Genomic DNA, 23,619 nt, shown 5'->3' with positions numbered 1-23,619 from the left:
GGAGTCTGGAAATATCACACTTACCAATTTGAGCCAATTCTGCTGACTAAACAATGTGAGGTGTCTGGGGGGGGGGGGACATCCCATTTATACACCCAAGAGATTCATTTCAGTCTACATATACCTGCCTGATTCTCAACCACTGTGACTCCCCTGATAGGTCGACATTTCTCTCACTTTCAACACACAAAATGAAGCTGTTGTTGCTGTAACTAGATAAGTCGCTACACCTGCTACCTCTGATGTGCTGTTGACTTAGTTATCTGTATTGGATTACAGTAAATCGATAGTGGACTTGATTGATACTGTAATTTGATTACTCTAGATCGTACTGAGAGCCCTGTGAGAGCCCTGTGCTGGGTTATGAGAGGTGCTGCAGACATCACGTTCTACCGTAACGACAAGACTTGCCACCTACTACAGCTACGTACACCACTGACATATCTCTCTTACTCTCTCTCTCTCTGTCACTTTATCTCTATCTCTCTCTCTTTCCCTTTCTCTGTCTCTCTCTCTCGTTCCCTTTCTCTGTCTCTCTCTCTCTCTCTGCCTTCTATGATTAATAATTTAAGCCCATGACAAGACTAACATTCATGTGACCTTCAGTTATTTCAAAACACACACAAACACACCCTTTCTCTCTCCAAGGAGAGTGGGCATAGTCTCATCGTCAGTAAATGCTGATGTAAATATTGTTGTTGACCAAAATGATTCCATGACAAACACGTAATGTCCATATGCATACTACCATTTATAAGCACCCTATAACCATTCATAACCACCCTAAGAAGCATGAACACGAGATGAAACCGTTTGATAACCTCAAACTAAATACTAATATGGGAAAATCCTTGTAACTCAGAGGCATAATGGAGGGATGATCTGCTCCTCTCTCTGTTCTGCTCCTGATGGAAGCTGCTGACTGGCTGAGATACTCGATTACACCCTGCTGTGACTGCGACTGCGACAGCGACTCACTCCATCACAGCCATGCCGGCTCCGTCTTCTGTCAGCTAGATACATGAATGCACCATCTACACCATAAACCGCAACAGTGGGGGAAGGATCTATGCTAAATAACAGTCTCCTGGTTTTGTGCTTGGTGTTGTATCCTGTTACATTGCATCTATGCTTTAGCGTTTAGCATTCTCCCTAATGAAATGAAATATTGCACTATACGGTACTGAAAAGCCTTTTGAGGTAAACAAATAGAAGGACATTTTATTAAGTTTCTCTCGAAGAACATAAATTGCATTCAGAAAATACCTAATTAAATGAAACATTTCTTTCTAGAAATAGAATATAATTTTCAGCAAGAAGAACTCTCCAAACTCGGCATGTCCAACATCTTTAGACTCACAATTAAAAGTGTTTTGCACAGTGCTTCAGTCATTTCATATCATGGAGCTCCTGGGCCCAGTTTCCCGAACGCTAAAAAGGACTTGAAATTGGTCGTAAGAGGGATATTGCAGAGCGGTTTCCCGACGCCGCACTTACGGCAATGATGAGTCTATGAGGTCGCCAAAATCCACGTAGGCCGTTAAGATACGTCGTTATCGGGAAACTAGGCCCTGATGCTTCCACACAACTGACCATTCCTTGGTGGTCACCATATGTACGTTTCCTGCTGAAAGATGACTGTTTCACTCCTTCCCCTAAGTACTGTTGTACTATATAAGATGCTGGTAGTTTAGAAAACGTCATCTGGACATTTTCTCTCTGCCTCCCTCTATCTCTTTCTCTGAGTTATTCCTGAAGTAGTGATTATGCGCAGGAAGTACCGTGGGCCTATGTGTTGCTCCTGGCTCTAACAATGGATACGCTGGTGTGATTGATTTGTGGGTGCTGTCACTGCTGGAGCCAAAATGGATCCTTATTTACTGGCATTTAATCGAGTCTCCAGGAAGTGACAACTACCCACTTCCTCTCACCTGGAATGAGATCCATTTTTGGCAACATATTTTACACAGGACGTGTAAGTGGTGTCACACTCAAAAAATAGTTTGTGACTTATAGTCAAAACACCTTATTTCCTCTTTCTCGCTCTGGGCTGCTTTTACTATGCCAACAGAACCACCAAGGTCACACTCTGCCTCTGACACACTCAGCAGTTAGAAGTATTATGATACTGTCCTGAAAGGTGCTTAGGGAGTGGTATAAAATTCTATGAGAGAAGAAAATGTCATAAACTCAAGCACAGCAAATACTGTCCATACAGGACAGCGAGAAGTTCCTGAGGGTGTTCTGATTGCTATGACAACACTTTATGAGTGGGCTCAGGGGTGAGGACGCTTACTGAGGGGCTCACTGAGGGCGTGAACAGGAAAACGTTCACTAAGTTCACGGCGCAGGTCTGTTTATTTATTGTAACTGTAACGCACTGAGCACAGAGGAAACATATTAATGAGGCTAACTACCAAATGCTATATAATACTAAAGGAAGTTCAAGAAGGCAGAACCTCTCCATACCTTTTTTAGTTCTTTATTGGAGTCCACAATTTATAATAAATAAACATCGCTCAGATATGATTCAAACATGTGACTCAGTCATCAGTAATTAAACGACAGCACCTTCTGCTATAATTCTAATGTGTGAACACCTCCAACAACATTTGGACGAGATGTAGCAGTACTTTGCCAACTGTTATGCTTTTATATTTGACCCATACGTGACCCAAACTTGAAAATATGAATACAAGAAATTGACACTTTTGCTGTACAGGAGACTGATATTTCACAAGCTTTGTTTGTTAGGCTTCCTCTTTGAATGAATGGAAACAGGAGCCTTAATCCAGGAGGAACTCATTCTTATTGCTCTCATCAATTATAACAATATCGGATCTGATGGTATCTGTACTAGAAAACATGTCCGCACTGCACAAGGAGAACATTTTTGGTTTAACAAAACAATTGGTACAAATTGACTGTAGGTGGAAAGATAGATAGAACGTGTTTAGATATAACATCTACAGTCCTATCGTTTGACACACACAAACACATACCAGGCTATTAAATTGCTCTTACAGTGAGTTTACAACGAGTCAACATTGCGTTTGCCATCTCGGTGTAAACACACACACACGACCTGACGTCCTTACTGATTTAGAGTTCATTCAAGGTCAACATGGGCACAGACACACACACTCTCTCTCTGACTGCTCTTTCTTTATGTCTCTTCCTGTCACTCACTCACTCACACACACACACACACACACACACACAGACACACAAACACATGTGCGCACGCACACACACACCCACACAACATTTTGCTGTAACAGGCTTCACTTAATCATACGTAAGACATCAGAGAGATATAGTGAGTGACTTACCCATTCTAAGACCTTTAGAAATGCAAGGGGACTCTTGAGAACGCCAAACTGTCCTGTCGCCACCAACTGTCAAAAAATAAACCCATTATGAACAGCTCCACTAAAGGGAAACATCAGTGACAAGAGCGTAAATAAATGAGCTAAAACACAATTTTAAATTAAGTATAAAATCACAGGATAAACCAGTTTATATTACATATTCCACGTAAAACTTAATGATCAGTGATCAGTGACATTGATTGAATTAAACCAACTACATTGCATAAATAAACTTAGTGCAGTGGATAAAAACTTGGAGCAAGGAATACAACAGTTTGTCTGATACAGATAAGGATTACTGCTGTTTCAGATTATAGTCAGTTTCGTGGGCCTTTGATAGTTATAAAATATATCTTTCGAACACTTTGTCACAGGGTTGACATTGGGGCAGTTCTATTTGATTCCTTTGCACTAAGTGCATGACCTGACTGTCCTCTGAAGAAGGAATGGTCAAAGCCCACCTGTCATGGTCATGAAGGCGTGTTCAACGGTGCGGATTTGCACGCATCTAGGTAGGCTACTGTAATTTTGCTATAGGCTTAGGGTGCGACAGGCCGAGTGACAGGAGAGAGAGAGAGAGAAAGAGAGAGAGCGAGAGAAAGAGAGCGAGAGAGAGACTTTGCCAGTATTAGAATTAGACAAAGCTGCTTATCCGACGGGTTTCTCTAGTGTACCGCAAACTGCTATCTTTGGTCAAAATGAAAGGACAGAAAAAAAATTGAAATGTGACGTTCATTGCGAAAGGAATGTATGCAGAAGGCGACCATGTGCGGTAGAATGCGACACTAGAGGTAGGCTGTGTCCATCTCTGCTTATGGGTAGCGTGCACCCGTAAGAGGACACGGCTTTACTGTGTGCCGTTTAACTCCACATCTCTTTATCCTCTACTTTGCACCGTAATTCAGTAGCCTTCAGTAGTAGTTGTACTTGCATACCCAACGACGAGCATACATTCTCTACGACCCCAAGGTATTTTCTCCATCCTGTAAAAACAATTCACTGTGCACCAATACAAACATGGGGGTGTAACACGTTCTGAATTTAAAAATAAAAACACATCCCAAGACGTGTTACAGCAGAATAGGCTATATACGATAGCACTTTTGAAGAGTTTGAATAATGTTTACTCGTCAAAAGATGCTCCTGGATTTACACTAACTTGTAGTCTAGCCTTGGTAAATCTGTGACTGTATGGTCCAATAGTAACACAGGAAAGATTTGATGTATTTATCTCGGTATTCAGTGTTTAGGCTTCTCGTAGGTCCGCGGGACATGTGCATATTTTAAAAGCAATTAAACATTGTAATAGATTGCAATGCAACACCAACTGAATTTCGCGCAGGCTATTTCTCAATATGTGATGCGGTACTTTCTGGGCTGCTCATTCAGATCCGTGGCGCTCCAGGGAGACTGCCTTTGAGAAGAGTTTATAGTTTTTTAGTTTTCTCATTAAGGTACTCTACATCCATCAACAATATTTCCCTATGCGCCATAGACACAACACTTGAGATGATGAGCGCATTCATACACAAGGAAAACTGTCACAATCAAATAAATATCGGAAATGCCGTTTAGACAATCCTACCTGGTTTACAGTATCCATCTTAGCCGCCTTCTAGTAGATAAGAGGATCAGAGGAATAGAGGGATGTAGGCGTTACATCCGGAACAGCCCATGGAGAGAGGATAGAGAGGAAAATGGTGCTACCTCTACTGATAAGGGAGAACGAACAAGCGCGTAGGTATCAATAGCCGTTTAAACTTGGGTCGAGGGTGTGTCTGTACACTGTAATTACCTGCAGAGGTTGAATCATTGTGTGTAGTTTAGTACATGTGCTAAAGGTATCCGTAGTGCATGCATGTTTGCACCTAGATGGTAGAAATAAAGTTTTTAAATCACACTGCGTGAATGGGAGACTTGACCAGTGCGGTCATCATATTGCATACATGTTATTTCAGCCTTGGCACTGAGTAAGGGAAAACACTCACCATTAAAGGTTTATGTAAGCCTTAATAATTAGCAGATATTTTCGAAGTAATTGTATATGAAAATCGGCATCTGCCGCAACTTTTGAATTTCTCAAGATAATAGAGCTGCGGCTTACTTTATTGGACGATTACTGACAACAACAGGACAGCGAGTGTCCAATCACAGTTTCGCGTTTCTCTGATTGGTCTAAGTTGCCTTCATCATTGTTATATGAAAATTGTGAGGATATGGAAACTGCTTAAGCGTGTATACACTAACAAAAACAGCGTCTCCACATGCTGGGTCACACCGGCAGCGAGGATAACGCATACAGCATAAAGTATAGCTTGGAAATTCAGAATAATTGAGCAATTGTCATCCACATACCTTTGTCACAGATATTATTATTTTTAACTTTACCTTGTGATACTTTTCTTTTGAGCACAGTGAAATGGCCAGGTTACATGCCACATAATCTAAGTGAAACCCTGAGGTGCAACATAAAAGCTTCACGGTGACCCTCTCCAACAGACATTTCCCCCTTTCAAAACACTAAGTCTGGTGCCTGCTTCTATGGACATTGATGCAAAATTACTCAACTCTTACTAGTGTTTTGTCATACAACTACTTCACTCCTATGGCAAAACACCTTACATTCTGACTGAAACGCCTGCCATCCACACTATGTCCTAATTTCACACAGACAAGCAGGAATACCACATCACTCTTCACCCTAACTCCTCATCAACACTCTTCACTCTAACTCCTAATCAACACTCTTCACCCTACCTCTTATCTCCTACTTTGAATTCTGTTAAGTCGCAGTCATGCTCTGGCTGTCTGCTAGTTCCTCTTACTAACATTGTTGTGTAATTGGTGCTATGTTGTCTTGTCTGCACAATGAAGGGTGTATTTAGGGCCATTCTCCTCCTGCAGCTCAAAATATGAATAATGCATCTAATAGGCTAGGTGCACGAAATACTTAGTGTGGGCTGTTTGTTTCCTGTTTAGCCAGGTGTGTTTGAACCTGCCACTAGTCTGAATGTAATTAGTGTCTACAAGTCCTTCTTTATCGTAATGCTGATTCACTAGGTGCAACAACTAACCAGGTCCGTGTAGACGCTAATTACATTCAGAATAGCGGCAGGTTCAAATACACCTGGCTAAACAGGAAACAAACTGCCCACACTGAGTATTTCGTGCACCTAGCCTATAGACTGGTTAAGGCACTGTGTTTGGGCTTAAGGTCAGCCTAACTGCTTATAGCATATTGACACTTAAATACATGAGATGTAGCCTAAGTGCTGATTTATGAAAAGAGGCCGGTAAAATAGTTAACACTTGTATGTAAGTGTACGTGTTATGTTAAATGCATAGCATTAGACTCGATCTTTACCCAGGGGTTTAAGGTGAGTCAGGCTATTTATTAAAATGTTAAACACCCCTTCCATCTCATGCTTTCTCTGGAGTCCCTCCTGCTTTAGGGCAGGTTGGTCCATATGACTGGTCACCAGGCTAGTGTCCTGATTGGTCACCAGGATAGTGTCCTGATTGGTCGGATCTTAGGGACCTCTTTGTTTGTTTTTGCAGATTACAGAAACTGGGCTGTTGCAGAGGCTCAGTTTATGCATCATTGTACTGATACACTTTATCACACACATTTACGCTCAAATTGTGAGAAACTAAATCACTAAATACCACAAAACGTGCTCAGAAGTAGCACTGCTGACCATACAAAGCTCTAGATCTGACCTTGTGTATTAATGTTGCTATGGGTCGAGCCCATGATGTTACATAATTAACCTGCGGTTAACTTCAGCACGAAACACTCCAGAAAAACAGAGTCTCTGGCTCAGCCCACCCGATGTGTTGCCATGGTTAACGCAGGTTGACAGGGGGTCCTCTGCGACAAGGTGCTAATTTAAGACAATTCACACCAGCTTTCTTCTCGACACCGCTCCTGGAGACCGCCATCTCCTCTGCGTGGGGGGGAGTGTGAAGGTGTGTGTGAGTTTCTGGTGGATTGTATGCCAAGATGATACGCACAAGGTTTCTCTTTTCTTTATCAAATCAAATCAAAACATGCACACATTCAAAAATAGGTTTAAAATATTTAGCACATTTTTAGCCAAGGACAGATAAGTGATTTATGTTTTGTGTTCATATCTGCTGTAACGGAACTGAGCAGGATGGACATATAGAGGAATATTAATGAAAGCCATTGTAGCCTACAGGACTTTTATTCCTGCAGAGAAACACTAATACTTCTAGTTCTTCACTTCCTCTCAGAAGAGCCTTTTCTTTCTGCCATGACAGTTCTCTTCTGTGTCTACTGGGATCAAAGGTAAACATTAACAACAGAGATTGTGACAGACAAATTAATTACTAATGTCTATGTTCTGATGAGCTTCATGCCATTCTGATATACAGTATTTGTCATAAAGTTGTTTCTAGTTGTTGTCTGTTGTTTTCAAATGATAGTTACTGCAAACTTGAAGAATACAATAAATAACTTGAGAAAAAGAATAATTTATTACATATACATAATACAACCACAATAACAAAACTAATCTAACAGCAGATCTTACTCTTCCTTCCCCGGGACAACAAATAATCTCACTTCAACATCCGTGAGATCTTATTCATCCTTAATTAAGTCTAGTCCTATCTATTTGTTTTATTATAGTCATACAAAGATACCAAAACTGTTACATGTTAATATTGAGCATCTTCACCTGAAAGTTTAAACACGACTTCTTTTGCATGGTCTGTGGCTACAGGTGAGGATCAATAAGAGGTAACCCTTAATCCCTCATGAGGTTGACCACTCAACAGGTAAATATAAAAGTGGTGGAGTGATTGAAACGGAGATTGGGTAAGCTGTTTAGGTGCTGTATAAAAATGGGAAATAGAACATAGTAATACAACACCATAGATATAAGTAAACAGTGTAGAGTATGGCGCTTTGAACAAACACAATAAATCAAATAAATAACTTACTTCACCTTTAAGAAATGTTGCCTCACAACTTCATTTTTTGTGATAAAAATGTGATTACAATCCACTTTTACATTGTTTTATCTGTGTATCAACTGATATCAACCTCTTAAATCAGAAGCTCTCTCCTGCTCTTCAGGATTATTACATCAATAACAAACAAACCTGACGCCATTCCTCCACAGTTCACCAAAGCCAGTCCGAGTTCTACTATGGTGTGATGTGTCTGTGGTAAGCTGACAAGAAACTAGTCTTGTTTCTAGGCGGTACTCAGTTAAGGATATAGCAGAGGACGTGACGCATGGCATGTGCACTTCAGTCCAAGCTGTTTGAATGCAGTGCTAACAGTCAGTGTTGGTAGAGACATAATTAGAGTGTTGAATGCAGTGCTAACAGTCAGTGTTCGTAGATAAATAATTAGCGTGTAAAATGCAGTGCTAACAGTCAGTGTTGGTAGTGAGATACTCTGCTTTCATTAAGGTGTTCACTACACATGGAGGAAGACCTTAAAATCCTGTCGAAGATGAGCACTCCAAAGTCTTTCTCCCGCGCGGACTCAGCTTTGCGCGCTCTGTGGTTAAGTTAGCTTTCGCCGTGATTTCTCAGTAGTTGACGACGCAGTTCATCTCATCGGCCAACTCGTCCTCAAAATGCAGCCGCCGTCCGGTCTGTCCTCGGATCAGCAGGTCCGTCGCTGCATTCTCCATCTCGTCGATGGTCATGTGACACGCTTCCGCTATCTCACGCTTGGCGAAGTCCACAAACTTGCGGTCTTTGGCATAAAGGCCAAGGCCCTCGGACAAAAGGATCTAAAGAGTCGGGAGAGAGGAGAGAGTCTTACTGAGGCACAGATACATACTCACTCGTTAACATTTACTTCTTTATCCTCTGCAGACTGAAGTTCAGACGAGGTCTACATTTTTTTCCGTGGAAACTGATCCCATGACCATGTTGTTGTTAGGACCTTATTCCACCATTTGCGTTACAGGAACACATTTTGGTGATTTGGCTAAGTTAGAAGAGAAAGTAATGGCTACAACCACACAGACTCATGAGCTGGATAAGAATATTTCTTCACAGCAAAGTTTAGCTGTGTTCATTCTACCGATTTTATCAAACACAATGTTTTGACCAGACAAGTAAAAAAACATGTCATTGTTAACAGAAGGCAGAAGTAATGGCTGGTTAAAAAGAGATGAAACTAATTGGCTGAAGTCAGAAAATTAAAGTAAGTTTTGTTGTGAGAACAACCCAGCCAGTTGCTCCATTCTATGCATTCACACAGTGGGTAGTTTGTTTGGTACTTACCGACTCCACCAGGCTGTCGGCACTTCCCTTTTCCACGTAGCCACCACTGGGCTGTGATGGTACTCGCATTGTGCTGTAGGCCCGACTTGGGCCTTGGGGTCCAGGCGTGGATGTCTGCCGGGTCCAGCCGGCTCGGGCCGAGGCGGGTAGGCTGGCACTGACGTTGCCCTCATTCCACACAGCCTGGGTGCCACCGTCCGGGTTCACCAGCATGAGGGGCGCGTAGAGCAGCTGGCCACGACGGGGCTGGTTGCTGTTGGCCCACGAGGCCGAGGAGGAGGCAGACATCGCGCTGTCAGGACGCATGTCGTAGCTGTTGCTGGGCGGCTAAGAGGATGAGCAGAGGAGACGTTACACTCCGAGATGAGATAAACAACACATAACCAACATGTCCCCTTTAAACACAACATAACCAAAGACACGTCCCCTTTAAACACAACATAACCAAAGACACGTCCCCTTTAAACACCACATAACCAACACGTCCCCTTGAAACACCTCATAAGAAGAGTACCCTTTAAACACCACACAACCAACACGTACCCTTTAAACACCACATAACCAACACGTACCCTTTAAACACCGCATAACCAAAGACACGTCCCCTTTAAACACCACATAACCAAAGACACGTCCCCTTTAAACACCACATAACCAAAGACACGTACCCTTTAAACACTGCATAACCAACAACACGTCCCCTTTAAAAGACTACACTCCCTTCATTATGAATTATGCATCAACTCATATTTATGCTCTATTGTCCCTTCTAAGGGACTCTTAGAATATAGAAAAGTTGTTATTGTCAAGTCCAGGGGGTATAGGCTGATATATTAGGTTTGTTTTAAGTGTACCTGGTGCAGTTTGCAACTAACCCCATTAAAACCTGTGAGTTCATGTGGACAACAGACTGGACTTGACATGTAACACTCAGCCTGTCTTCAGGAAGGGACAGAGCACACCAAACTTTTTGAGGAAGCTTAGGTCATTCAATGTGTGCAGCAAGATGTTGCATATCTTCTACCAGTCTGTTGTTGTAAGTGTAATTCTCTTTGCAGCCTGTTTGGGCAGCAACATCAGAGCATCAGTGACTAAGAAACTGAACAAGCTGATAAAGAAGGCCGGGTCTATCCTGTGAAATGCTCTAGAGCCCATATCATTTGTTGTGGAGAGAAGGATGTTGCACACGCTGCACAACAGAATGGACAACACTACACATCCTCTACACATCCTACTGGTCAGACAACAGAGAGTCTTCAGTCAGATGTGCTCCGATGCAATAATGACCGTTACAGGAGGTCACTCCCGCTGCCATCAGGACCATTACAGGAGGTCATTCCTGCCCACTGCAATCAGGACCATTACAGGAGGTCATTCCTGCCCACTGCAATAAGGACAATTACAGGAGGTCATTCCTGCTTGCTGCAATAAGGACCCGTACAGGGGGTCACTCCTGCCCACTGCAATCAGGACCGTTTCAGGAAGTAATTTCTGCTTGCTGCAATAAGGACTGATAGAGATCATTTCGAAACGCTATTAATGACTTCAGAATATATTTATCTAGTGCCTTGTATTAATATATACCTTGTATGAATCATGTGCTTACTGTATGTAAGTAGGAACTTGGCTTTTCTGTGTTTCTGTGTGTGAGTGTGTAACTTAGATTATTAGGTAAGTCTGCATATGTACAAGAGCATGTTTAGACCAGAGGTGATAAGAAGGGAACTGTGCTTCTTCCGACCTTGTGCAAAACTGTCAACCTTGCGACACAGGGAGCCTTAGACGTCATAGATCCACCATGTGGTTATCCCTGCTGAACGCTAAACTTCTGTCTATATAAACCTTGTGCAATGTGTTTAATATTGCTTCACTTTCAGCCTTGTGCTGTGAGTGAGCCCGATTGCAATTGGTGCTTGTCTAAAAAAAAATATACTTATATGCAGCTTCGGAGTCCTGAGGTAACTAGAGTGAATTTTCAACTTTCGTTTTTGTGTGTGTGTGTGTGTGTGTGTGTGTGGATGCCCACCTGTGCGCGTAGCCGCTGGCTCTGCTGGTAGGTGCCTGGGATGGGTAGATCTTCATCAACCGTCGGACTCCTCAGACACTGGATATTAAACGAGGGCTTATAGCCTTATGGAGAGAAATAATGATTATTGTATTTATTGTTTTTATCTATCTGACCAGAACTGATACTAAACTCTGGCCTGACAACAGGCATGATAGTGTCTAAGTAGAGGAGAAAGAATGAAGGAATGAAAGAAAGAAAATACCAGAAAGGAAGAATAAAGGAAAGGGAGGAAGAAAGAAAGAGATGCAGTGAGATTCAGATGTGAGGGTGTGAGAAGGACGATATTAGAGGAGGAGAGACTGAGAAAGTAAGAATGAGAGGAAGAGAAGGGCAGGGGGGAAAAGAGGAAGAGAGAGAAGAGAAAGAGAGATACAGAGAAAAGTGTGTGTTGTGGTGACTAGTCCTGAGAGTCATTCAGCACAGATGTTACGAGATGCAAGAAGGAAGTGAGAGGAGTCAGAAGTCAAACAGGAAGTGATGCCGCTCCAGCTGACTCACCTGCAGGGGTGGGAGGAAGCAGGCGTCGTCGAGCAAAACCATTGCCAGTGTAACCGTTTCCATTGCTGCCATTGACACTTATAATGGTGCTGGATCCGTTGACATTGTAGCCGTTACCATTGTAGCCGTTACCATTGTAGCCGTTACCATAGTAGCCGTTACCATTGTAACTGTTCTCAGTGTATTGTTGGGGTGCTGGTTGAGCTCCTACATTCCCATTGGCGGTGGTGGGGGGTGGAGGCTGAGGTGTCTCAGGCTGAGCCGGAGTCCATGGTCTAATGACACACACACACACACACACACACACACACACACAAAGAGAGGGAGAGAGAGAGAGAGAGAGAGAGAGAGAGAGAGAGAGAGAGAGAGAGAGAGAGAGAAAGATTGTATTAAAACAGATCTGCCACAACACTATATGGGCCATTCTACCGAATTGGTGCAAAGTCAGGTCGGAAATATTTGGATTTTTTTTATGTTTTATTCCCCAAACTTTGTCCGTATTTATATTGTACCATATCTAAAGTACACTTATCTAGTAAAAGAACAGTCCATTTTTATATTGTATTTTCAGAATGTGTTGGAATGTTTTTCCTCTTCCAAAAATTGTCACTACCGAAACATCACATTTACTATAGTAAAAAAGTATTATTATTGACCTGTTCAGATTGTGTTTCCTTCCCTTCTCTGAAGAGTATTTTTACAAATATTTCTTGAAGGTTTTCACAATGAAATCCATAAAAATGAATTTTTTACCAAATTTTCAAGTTCAATTTATACAATTCATCAAAATCTAAGTGCAATATTTCTTTGTAAAATGCTAAATACTGATCATATTGATTCCAGAGTTGTTCATTGATGAAATTTAACATACATTAATCCAATCAGTATCATAACATTTTAGTTGATTACTCAATATACTTAATTTTTTACAAAACATCCTGTGTTTCGGTAGTGCTGCACTGTTTCGGTAGTGACATCCAGTGTTTCGGTAGTGACTGCACTGTTGGATGGATGTTCATTTCTCTCCCAAAATCTTCCAAAAGGTGCTCTGGGCCGGCCTTTCGTCCACACAACACATTTATTTAAAAATTATGGGATTGAACTACTTACCAATTCATTTTGTCACTACCGAAATCATCTGGTCACTACCATATGTTTCGGTAGTGACTGTTTCGGTAGTGACAATTCTAGCTAACTTTAAGCATAAATAAAGAATTCTAAAAAGCACACGGCATGCAAACACATCTTTGAAGAGGTGAACACACATACAAACATAAGATTTTCCATGAAACCCCAAAAGGTTTACTTAATTGAAGAAAACATGCGTTTCGGTAGTGACAATTCTTAAGGTTACACGTCGATTTTCAGACTTTGGAACACATTTATATAAAAACTATGGGATTTAGCTACTTACCATTCAACCATGAGGGTCAGAGATGCAGTGTCACTGCATGGTCAAAAATGCAGAGTCGTGGCTAAAACACAGGCTCAGCCAATGGACTAAAACTCTTGTGTTTCGGTAGTGACATGAAAACTAGGGACATGATTTTTTGAGTATAGTAAATTGATTTAAAAATTAAACCCACAATAAATCTAAATATTCCAAGTTCTGTTTCAACCCAATCATAAAGATCTTTGAAATTAAAAAATCTAAAAAAATTGAAAAGTGTTATTTAAAGGCATTGAAATTTAGATGTCAGGGTTGGGGACAGCTACTTCCCAATAGAAAGTACCCTATAAATGATGATTTTGTATATATTTAGCTTATCACTATCTCATGTAATGCATTGGGTTTATATAGACCATAACATTTTCTAATTAAATATCTATGCCTAAATACCTAATTGTTTTGTAAATAGTTTTTATTGTTGAGGGACTGCATATTACACAAATTCGGTAGAATGGCCCATATACCTCATCTGTAAAAAACATTTCTGTTATATGGAAATGTTTTCCATTCTTCTATCACTTCTTCCTCTTTATGATGATAAGTGCTGAAGATGACATGTCATCGCACAACAGGGCCTATTCCTCTCTGCCGTTACTAGGGTCGGGGTAGGGCATTCTCTTGTTCAGCCTGTTGGATCTGAGAAATTAGTTCACCATGACTGCATGCAGCTGCACCCACAATGGGCCTGAATAAAGAGCTAAATGTTGCAGTAGATCCAAGTAGGTCTCAATGATGCCCTCACCTTATTAATAAGGTTTATTAATAATAATAATAATAATAACCAAAAACAAAAAAAAGTAAGACTTGCTGGACATATTTGTGATTGTTGTTTTTCTCCCCTTTGTTTCTTCCTGGTTCTGGTATGCTGCTCTGACTGAACAATGACAGTTGAAAAAGACCTTCAACAGCTCAGCTGCTTCTCATGTAATCTCTTCCTGTAACCGGGTTCGCTCCGCAGGTCATCGCTCAGCTCTACTGCTGCTGCTGACCCTGGGTGTCCATGCTAGCTGCACTTGCATTTACAGCGCCACTGTCTCATATGAGCACTTACATTCACAGCGCCACTGTCTCATATGAGCACTTACATTTACAGCGCCGCTGTTTCATATCAACACACTGCATTAAAGTGTTATTGATGCTGAATTCACTCTCTCACTTTCTCTCTCTTTTTGTCAGTCTCTCCCGCTATCTGCCTTTATGTCTCTCTCTCTCTCTCTCCCTCTCTCTCTCTTTCTGTCAGTCTCTCTCTCTCTCCCTCTTTCTGTCAGTCTCTCTCTCTCTCTCCCCCTCTCTCTTTTTCTGTCAGTCTCTCTCTCTCTTACCTGTCCTCTGATACGGTGCTCTGTGCGTCATCCTGGATGTACAGTTGTGACTGTAGTTGTGGCTGTGGCTGTGGGTACGACACTCCACCTCCTGGTGGCTGTAGTTCTAGTTGTGGCTGCGGCTGTGGGTACGACACTCCACCTCCTGGTGGCTGTGACTCTATTTGTGGCTGTGGCTGTGGATACGACACTCCACCTCCTGGTGGCTGTGGCTCTAGTTGTGGCTGTGGCTCTGGGTAGGACACCCCACCTCCTGGTGCAAGAGGCTCAGGAGTAGGAGGAGCACTCATCTCTGGCGGTGGTGGAGCAAGATCAGGAGTGGGAGACACAGGGATGGGGGAGGGTGTTGGCGCGGCCGGCGGTCCATCGTATTCACTCACCGCCTGCATTCTATGAAATCAGATTAGATTAGAATAGATTAGATTAGATTCAATTACATTCGATTATATTCAGCTTTATTGTCATTGTGCAGAGTACAGGTACAATACAATTCATTTAAGCCAATAAAATATATCCTGCCTTAAAAAAAACCATTATAGTCCACTAAGCACAACACTAGGTAGAGTAGACCACAACAATCAGCAGACAGTATCAAGATGATGAGTGAGTGAGTAAGTGAGTGAGTGGATGCGTGTGTGTGTGTGTGTGTGTGTGTGTGTATGCACAACAGAGAGTGCATGTGTGGGACGAAGTGAGAATGCATGAGTGTGTGTGTGTGTGTGTGTGTGTGTGTGTGTGTGTGTTTGTGTGGTAGAGAGAGAGAGAGAGAGAGACATACAGACGTAGAGGGTGTGTGTGTGTGTATGTCTGTGTGCATGCTTGTGTGTGACCGAGCCCTCTGGCCGCACCTGATCAGCGGTATAGATCTCTGCGGCTGCTCCACCACCACCTCATCGATTGAGAGCGAGGAGGTGGGCCTCGACTCCTCAAAGTCTGAGTACGCCTCCTCCATCAGCCTGGCACCACCACTGGGCATCCTGGGCATGGTCTCGATACTGACGGCCGTCTCGTCAAAGAAGCCGGGCACGGGAGTAGTTGCTGGGGTCGGGGTCATGGGAGCGTCACTGAAGACGCTGTCACTCTGTGGAGGATTCAAAACCCACTTTTGACATAGACTACCACTGGGCATTAAGCATTTTATAGTATTAATATTACATATTTTATCATTACAGTATTATGGGCATGTATACTGTGGAAGGTCGGTAATGGATTTGAAACCACTGCCTTAGAGCAAGGATCCTTAAAAGTACTGGTGCTAGCACACCGCTTATGGCATCGAATAGTAGTGAGCAGGGGCGGAGTGGCCATCGGGAGCACCGGGATTTTTCCCGGTCGGCCGGTAGGCCAATAATCTCTCGAGAACCAGCCTGCAGGCCGGCCTTCGCAGCCGTCGCATCAAATTCATGAGCGGCCCATTTGAATATACGTGTAATCCTGGTCCCGGGAAAATCTCTAAATTCTCCGAGAGTTACAGGAATAAGCAGTCCAACCACTATTTATAGCACTATTTGTCTCTGTACATCACACCTATGGTGTGTGTCAAACTCACTCCCATCAATCCAACCTTCTGATTTTTGTTTAGCCTCATATATTGATGTAATTCTTTTTATTCAGACGCTCCATTACTTTCATGACCACAAATATAAATTGGCCAGCGATTTAATTCGGTTTTTTTTTGTTGAATGTAGAATAGTCGGTGCAAAGCATCATGGGAAATGCGTATCGTTCTGCCTTTATCAAGTGAACCTAGGGAGATAAATTAGCGGCTATCAGGGAGAGATAGCAGGTGAAGCGGGCCTGATGGAGGGACATAAGAGAAAGGAGAAAGGAGGGGGCAAAAAGGCCAGACTGAAAAAGAGGCGGATGCTGGAGGAAAGTGCATCAAAATGTACAAGAATTACGGATTTATTCAACCAGCCGTCAACTAGGTGCGAGTGAGTTGACATGACACATTGTTGCGAATTAGCATAACATTTGAGCCAATACGGGACGCGATTTGTTCCGTATTTCCATAAGTATATACAAATACACTGTCACTGTCATGTCTGTCACCCACACATCAACTATAAATCTAACAATAATGATCAAAAGCCGCCCGTTTGTTTCTGTAGTTGATATATGGGAGGTGGAGGGGATGCGGGTTGGGCCAGTTGTGGGCACGTTGTGGGCAGGTTATGGGCCGGTGGTGGGCCGGTGCAGTCAGAATTGTCCCGGTGGATTTTTGTGTCCCACTCCGCCCCTGGTAGTGAGGTAGATATATCCACACTGAGGTCTCTGTATCTGCTGGCGTCTATGGCGTACACAGTTGCCACGGATAGTCTAGCCACTGGCCTCTATGGCGTATACAGTCATCACTGTTAGCCTAGCCGCTGACTTCTATGGCGTATACAGTCATGACTGCTAGCCTAGCTGAGTGTCAGTGCCACAATGCAGATGGTGCATCCATGATGAAGCTCAAACAGGACTACGGGACTATATTCTTCGAGGAGCTCACTCTACTCACCCTGAAGAACTCCTCGTCCCCCTCGAAGCCCTCCTCCCCCTCCTCCATGGACATGGCCAGGCGCATCTCGGGGGCCAGGTCCTGCAGTGTCCGCAGGCCGGCCTGGAGAGGAGACGGGGTTGGCATCAGTTAGCATCGCTGCCAAACATCATCTACGCTGTGCAGCCTCACTATTGTAGATATACATTCACATCCTACAGGAGGACCATGGAACTCTGATGAAGGTTGTATGAGAGGCCGTGTGTGTGTGTGTGTGTGTGTGTTTACACAAAGAGAGGAAGCCGTGTGTGTGTGTGTGTGTTTGTGTGTGTGTGTGATTTACATAAAGAGAGGAAGCCTTGTCTGTGTGTGTGTGTTTTACCTAAAGAGAGGCAGATGTGTGTGTTTTACCTAAAGAGAGGCAGACTTATGTGTGTGTGTGTGTGTGTGTGTGTGTGTGTGTATTTTACCTGAAGAGCGGCAGACTTGTCTTTGCCCTTCTTCTTCCTCTCTTTCTCTTTCCTCTTACGGAACTTCTTGAAGTAGTCCTGGATCAGGAAGCTGGCATAGAATTTTCCAGCAGTCACCTCGTCACCTTTGGGAATGACACATTCCCAGTTTAATCGGGACTACGGGAATGACACCCCAATGGACATTATATCTGCTCTTATTTTGATCAAATCTAGCAAATACAGAAGCTGTGATAAAGATTCACACATAATACAATTATGAATTAAAGATATAAGCATTTGACTACTAATTCAATAATTTAAAAAACCTAATTCATGAAATGTTCCCTTATTACTTGAGGGTGCTAAAGAGGCAGTTATGTAAAGCAGAAGACCCTGAGTTTAATGTTCCTCAGTGCATATAATTGCCTTGGTTTACACTTCATATGATCCTCCACATTTTAAAATTATTATGCAAAACCAAAAGAGGGGATTATTCTTGCTGCTTGAATATGAATGATGTGAGTTAAATAGACCAGAATATTTCAATTTCCCTGTGCTGTAATTTATCTCCATAGTGTTGCATGTTGGGTAATGTAGTTTGGCATGTCCACGGCTTAGCCCTGGTCCAGGCTGCTTACCTCTAGGGGGAGGGATGACCTCCTCTAAGAGCTTTGGTTTGGTGCGCTTCCACATCTTCTTTATGATGGCTCTCAGCTCCTCATTCTCCTGGTCAATGGGGCCTGTATGTGTGTGTGGAGGGGGGGGGGGGGGAGAACAAGAAAGTACATTTTAAAACATGAATGTCAGTATTGTGATAATATTTGTGCTCCTCTCATGTAACCACTGCTTTAACTATGCGTTATTGGAGCTTTAGCTGTGAGTTATTGGAGCTTTAACTGTGCGTTATTGGAGCTTTAACTGTGCGTTATTGGAGCTTTAACTGTGCGTTATTGGAGCTTAAACTGTGAGTTACTGGTGCTTTAACTGTGAGTTATTTAGCTTAAACTGTGAGTTATTTAGCTTAAACTGTGAGTTATTTAGCTTAAACTGTGAGTTATTGGAGCTTCAACTGTAAGTTATTGGAGTTTTAACTGTGAGTTATTGGAGCTTACACTGTGAGTTATTGGAGCTTTAACTGTGAGTTATTGGAGGGACAGCTATGCTTGAGTCCATAGTGGTGTAGTGGTAGCACTTCATTCCGTGTGCTACCAATGCATGTGAGTGTCTCTGCCCACTGCAATAGCCATCTACAATGAATCCCCTCTGTGCCGGTAGAAGATACTCCTCCTCTGAGTGGCAATGTGGACATAGCCGTGAGTGTGTGTGTGTGTGTGTGTGTGTGTGTGTGTGTGTGTGTGTGTGTGTGTGTGTGTGTGTGAGAGTGTTTGTGTGTGTGTGTTTGGTCCGTGGACTTGAGCAAATGCAAACGTACACATGTCAGCAAATATAAATGGGTACATTTATGACAATACATACCCTAGGTCTTTTGCATTTGTGAATGTGTGTGTGAGTGCATGTGTATGCGTGTCTGTGTGTGTGTGTGTGTGCATCCGTGTGCAGGCATGTTTGTGTGTGTGTGTTTGTATGTACAGTATACTTGTTTGTGTGTGTGTGTGTGTGTGTGTGTGTGTGTGTGCATGTGTATATGCATATGTGTTTGTGGGCGTGTATAAGTGTGTGCGTGGAAGTGTGTGTGTATATGCATATGTGTGTGTGTGTGTGGGTGTGTGCATGAATGTGTGTGTGTGTGTGTGTGTGTGTGTGTGCACGTGGAGGTGTGTGTGTGCTATCTTGTGCGTGCTGAAGGCTGACCCTCAGTCTTGATCTTGAGGGAGTATCTGACGAGGGCAAACAGGGTGGCGCTGAAGGACACGGTGCCGTCAGGGTAGAGCGGCACGTTCATGGCAACCAACCTCTGAAACACACACCAACCAAACACACACATGAGACAGAAATAAAAGAGAGGCGCACACAATGAGAAGGAGAGAGAGAAGGAGAGAGCGAAGGAGAGAGAGAAGGAGAGAGAGAAGGAGAGACAGAGAAGAGGAGAGCTGGAACTGGAGAGGGGAAACAGGAAGGAGAAAGATATTTTCCCTCTAGAGGATCTTCAGTGAAAAAGAGCAGGAGGAAGATAAAGGTGAAAGGGCACAGAAAGAGGGAGAAGGGGAGGGGGAAGAAAAGGTCCAGAGAGAGAGGGAGAGTGGGAGAGAGGGAGAGAGAGAGAGGGAGAGCAGGAGAGAGGGAGAGAGAGAGAGAGAGGGAGAGTGGTAGAGAGAGAGAGAAAGAAGCAAGGGGAGAGGATAGAAAGAGAGAGAGGGACGTGAGGGGGGGTAGATGGTAGGATTGGTAATTGGATTAGTGGGGGCACTGGCGGTTCTCCGGTCCAAACAGAGACTTAAACACTCTTGATTGAGTGAGTGTGTCAGGCCCACGGCACAACTCTCCAGAGAAGACTACAAGACCCCACTAGCCAACACAAGCCTCCACTAGAGCATTACTGCGAGCGGATAAGAGTGAGTAACAAATAGTCAATCACACCCAGATTAAATAATGTGTATAACACGGACTACACCTCGAGCACACTCAGTGAACATTAAACATATTTGAATCCAATCAATGTTATATTGTCATGAATTTTATCCATGAGATTAAATTTGTACTTACAAGATCAATGTATCTCATGGGTTAAAGTCATGACAATACAACATTGATTGGATTCAAATATGTTTAATGTTTTATGTAATTACACATAGATTAAATAAATAACATGTATTTAGCACAGGACTTCATGTTAAAGATGCTGTATCGTGTACCTTGCATGCCACTCGATGTGGGCAGAGTTTGCCAAAGCCCAGAGGAGGCTGGATCCTTCGGAGCAGTGCTACCACGTCCAGGTGCTTGATCCTGCCCCTGAAAGAGCATGGCACAGACCGGCATTAGCCCACACACTGAGACCAGCACAGGCTAGTATTAGCACACTAGCACGCACACAGAGTCCAGTACCGGCTGGCATTAGCACGCTAGCATGCACACCAAGACCAGCACAGGCTGTCTTTAGCATGCACACTGTGTTTGGGACGATATGGCATTATCATTTACACAAAGACTGGAATTTTCATTGACATAATTGCAGTTAGTATGTCAGTAATTATCATTAAACTTCCTAAGACATGATCTGACACGGACCACAGTACAGACCTGAAACAACCAGCACAATAAGAATGACTGTGTCATATACTGTATGTATGTCAGTGGTGACAGAATAATATGACCCATCTGGGTTCTGCCTAAGGATCAGTCTGAGTGGAAAACGTACACGGCTTCAGGGTCGTAGTCGGACCACACTCTCTTGAACTCGTCCAGGTGATGGGTGCCCAGCACTGTCCAGTCCCTGGTCAGGTACTCAAAGTTGTCCATGATGACGGCAATGAACAAGTTGATGATCTGAAATTACATAATAACAGGGATTTTATGGCTCGTCCTGCTTCATCTGTGAAATAGTTTGTGAGTGAAATGGAAGGTATTCAGCTGTATTTGAATCTAGTCTATACTACTTTCACGCCATTGCGAAACGATGGGTCTTTCGCTATGTGTGTCACACTCTTGGAAGTGTCCTATGGATGTCTAACTGAATGCTCCTACACCTTCTTCATCTTCTCCCCACTTTGCACTATTGAATATACTTCTTGTATCTACTTTTTAAGACTTATTGGATTGTTGACCATTGCACTGTTGTATTGTATTGTTTTGCACTGTTGTATTGTTTTGTGTTGTGTTGTATATTTGAGTAATATGTGTAAGCACAGTGAGAGCCACTGCACCAAGACAAATTACTTGTTTGTGCAAACTAAATTGGCCAATAAAAGCTGATTCTGCTGATTCTGATTCTTCCACTCGTGCCGGTGCAAAAGCTATAGACCAGTGTGATAAAAAAATCTATTCATAGTCTATTCATAGAATAACGTTATGTATAGCTGCAGTTCCGCTAGTGTATAGTTCACAGTTAGAGTTTAGAGTTTAGGTGTGTTTGCTATGCTGAATTGCAGAAATCAGGGCATATATAAAATGGAGCTACGCCTAAACCCTGCCATTGTCTGCTGTGACAGTGTTGATTAATGCTTGTTTGTAACTGGAGTGCGCTCTCTGCCTGTGTCTGAATGCAACCTATTGAGGTGTTTTTATTCAGACCCCCCCCCCCCCCCCCCTTACCAGGAAGGAGCAGAGCATGAAGAAGCTGATGAAGTACAGGTAGGCCAGGTTGCTGCCGCACATAAACTCCTCCCCCGGCTCTGGGTCTGACTCTGGGTCACAGCGTTGCCCTGGCAAGCATGCCAGCATGATCTCCTGCCACTGCTCACCCGTAGCACACCTGCGATGGAGAGAAGGGAGAGAGAAAGAGAGAGAGAGAGAGGGGGAGAGCGAAAGAAAGAGAGGGAGAGAGAGAGGAGAAAAGGAGAGATAGTGATAATTATGATGATGATGATGATGATGTTATTGGTGATGTCGATGATGATGATGTTAATGATAATGATGCTGATGAAGATAATGATGATGATGATAATGATGATATAATGATAGTGAATGTGGTAGAGATGATGATGATGATGATGATTAAGTTGATGATGATGATGATGATATTATGATAGTGAATGTGGTAGAGATGGTGATGATGACGATGATTAAGTTGATGATGATGATGATGATGATGATGATGATGATGATATCTCACTGTATCTCGCTCACCTGAAGAGAGACAGCACAGCCATGAAGAACTGCTGGAAGTTGTTGTTGCGGTTGATGGAGGTGTTGTCGTCCACGGCAACCTTCCCAAAAGTCTGCAGACCACAAAAAGGAAATGCAACTTAGGCTCAAAGAGAAGATGGACGTTACTTTACAGTTCAAAAACATGAGGAAACCTGACGAACATAGGAATAAAGTTTTTCGGAAAGGGATAGAAAGGCAGAAAAAACTAATGAATAATAATAATAATTATTATAAATCCAAACGGCTACCTGCATGCCTATTACAGCATAGATGAAGAAAATCATGGCGATCAGCAAACCGACGTAGGGCAAAGCCTGTTGGGGGACGCAGACAGACAGGTGTGAGTGAAGCGTGTGTGGCGTGTGTGTGTGTGTGTGTGTGTGTATGTGTGTGTGCATGTGTGTGTGTGTGTGCATGTGTGTGCATGTGTGTGTGTGCGTGCGTGTGTGTGTGTGTGTGCATGTGTGTGTGACATGAGGTGTTGTGGCGTAGCGTGAAGTGGCATGTTGTGGCGTGGCGTGGCATGGCGTGGCGTGGTTTGGCGTGGCGTTAAACGCTGACCTGTAGGGACTTCAGAAAGGTCCAGAGGAGGGTGCGGATGCCCTCCCCTTTGCTCAGCAGCTTCCCCAAACGCATCACTCGGAAGAGACGGAAGAACGTGATGGACACTTTAGCCGAGCCCTCGCCTTCCACTTTGGGCCCATCTCCAACTTTAGGCTGTGTGTGTGTGTGTGTGTGTGTGTGTGTGTGTGTGTGTGTGTGTGTGGGTGGGGGGATGGATGTGTGTGTGTGGGTGGGGGGACAGGGGACGGGGGGGTGGGAGGGTGGGGTGGATGTGTGTGTGTGTGGGTGGGTGAGAAAGAGACAGATAAAAAGACAAAGTGGGGAAAAAAGAAGAAGGTAAATAATTAATATTAACATAATAATTAATATAACAAC

The 23,619-nt window shown here is 43.2% G+C and overlaps 2 protein-coding genes across 2 annotated transcripts in view; both read right to left on the bottom strand.

Moving 5' to 3' along the window:
- sypb (synaptophysin b) overlaps positions 1-4,974 on the bottom strand; it is a gene marked incomplete at both ends in the record, with an annotated part of 21,191 nt that extends 16,217 nt beyond the window's left edge. Inside the window, 2 exons of the mRNA XM_080832541.1 lie at positions 3,333-3,398; positions 4,957-4,974. Coding sequence (XP_080688667.1) covers positions 3,333-3,398; positions 4,957-4,974 — 84 coding nt within the window. The remainder of the gene's footprint in view (positions 1-3,332; positions 3,399-4,956) is intronic.
- A 3,964-nt stretch (positions 4,975-8,938) lies between these two features.
- The window catches only part of cacna1fa (calcium channel, voltage-dependent, L type, alpha 1F subunit a), a gene marked incomplete at its 3' end in the record, with an annotated part of 36,302 nt that continues 21,621 nt past the window's right edge, over positions 8,939-23,619 (bottom strand). Inside the window, exons 32-47 of the mRNA XM_080832537.1 lie at positions 23,242-23,397; positions 22,929-22,994; positions 22,660-22,751; positions 22,126-22,285; positions 21,233-21,360; positions 20,730-20,826; positions 19,729-19,831; positions 18,555-18,656; positions 17,935-18,059; positions 17,486-17,587; positions 15,831-16,063; positions 14,983-15,372; positions 12,211-12,485; positions 11,671-11,774; positions 9,645-9,971; positions 8,939-9,145 (exon numbers count right to left, since the gene is read on the bottom strand). Coding sequence (XP_080688663.1) covers positions 8,939-9,145; positions 9,645-9,971; positions 11,671-11,774; positions 12,211-12,485; positions 14,983-15,372; positions 15,831-16,063; positions 17,486-17,587; positions 17,935-18,059; positions 18,555-18,656; positions 19,729-19,831; positions 20,730-20,826; positions 21,233-21,360; positions 22,126-22,285; positions 22,660-22,751; positions 22,929-22,994; positions 23,242-23,397 — 2,667 coding nt within the window. The remainder of the gene's footprint in view (positions 9,146-9,644; positions 9,972-11,670; positions 11,775-12,210; positions 12,486-14,982; positions 15,373-15,830; positions 16,064-17,485; positions 17,588-17,934; positions 18,060-18,554; positions 18,657-19,728; positions 19,832-20,729; positions 20,827-21,232; positions 21,361-22,125; positions 22,286-22,659; positions 22,752-22,928; positions 22,995-23,241; positions 23,398-23,619) is intronic.

This window comes from Sprattus sprattus (genome assembly GCF_963457725.1).
Source record: "Sprattus sprattus genome assembly, chromosome: 2".
In the NCBI taxonomy this organism is placed as follows: Eukaryota; Metazoa; Chordata; class Actinopteri; order Clupeiformes; family Clupeidae; genus Sprattus; species Sprattus sprattus.
This window is presented reverse-complemented; position numbering and strand designations above follow the sequence as displayed.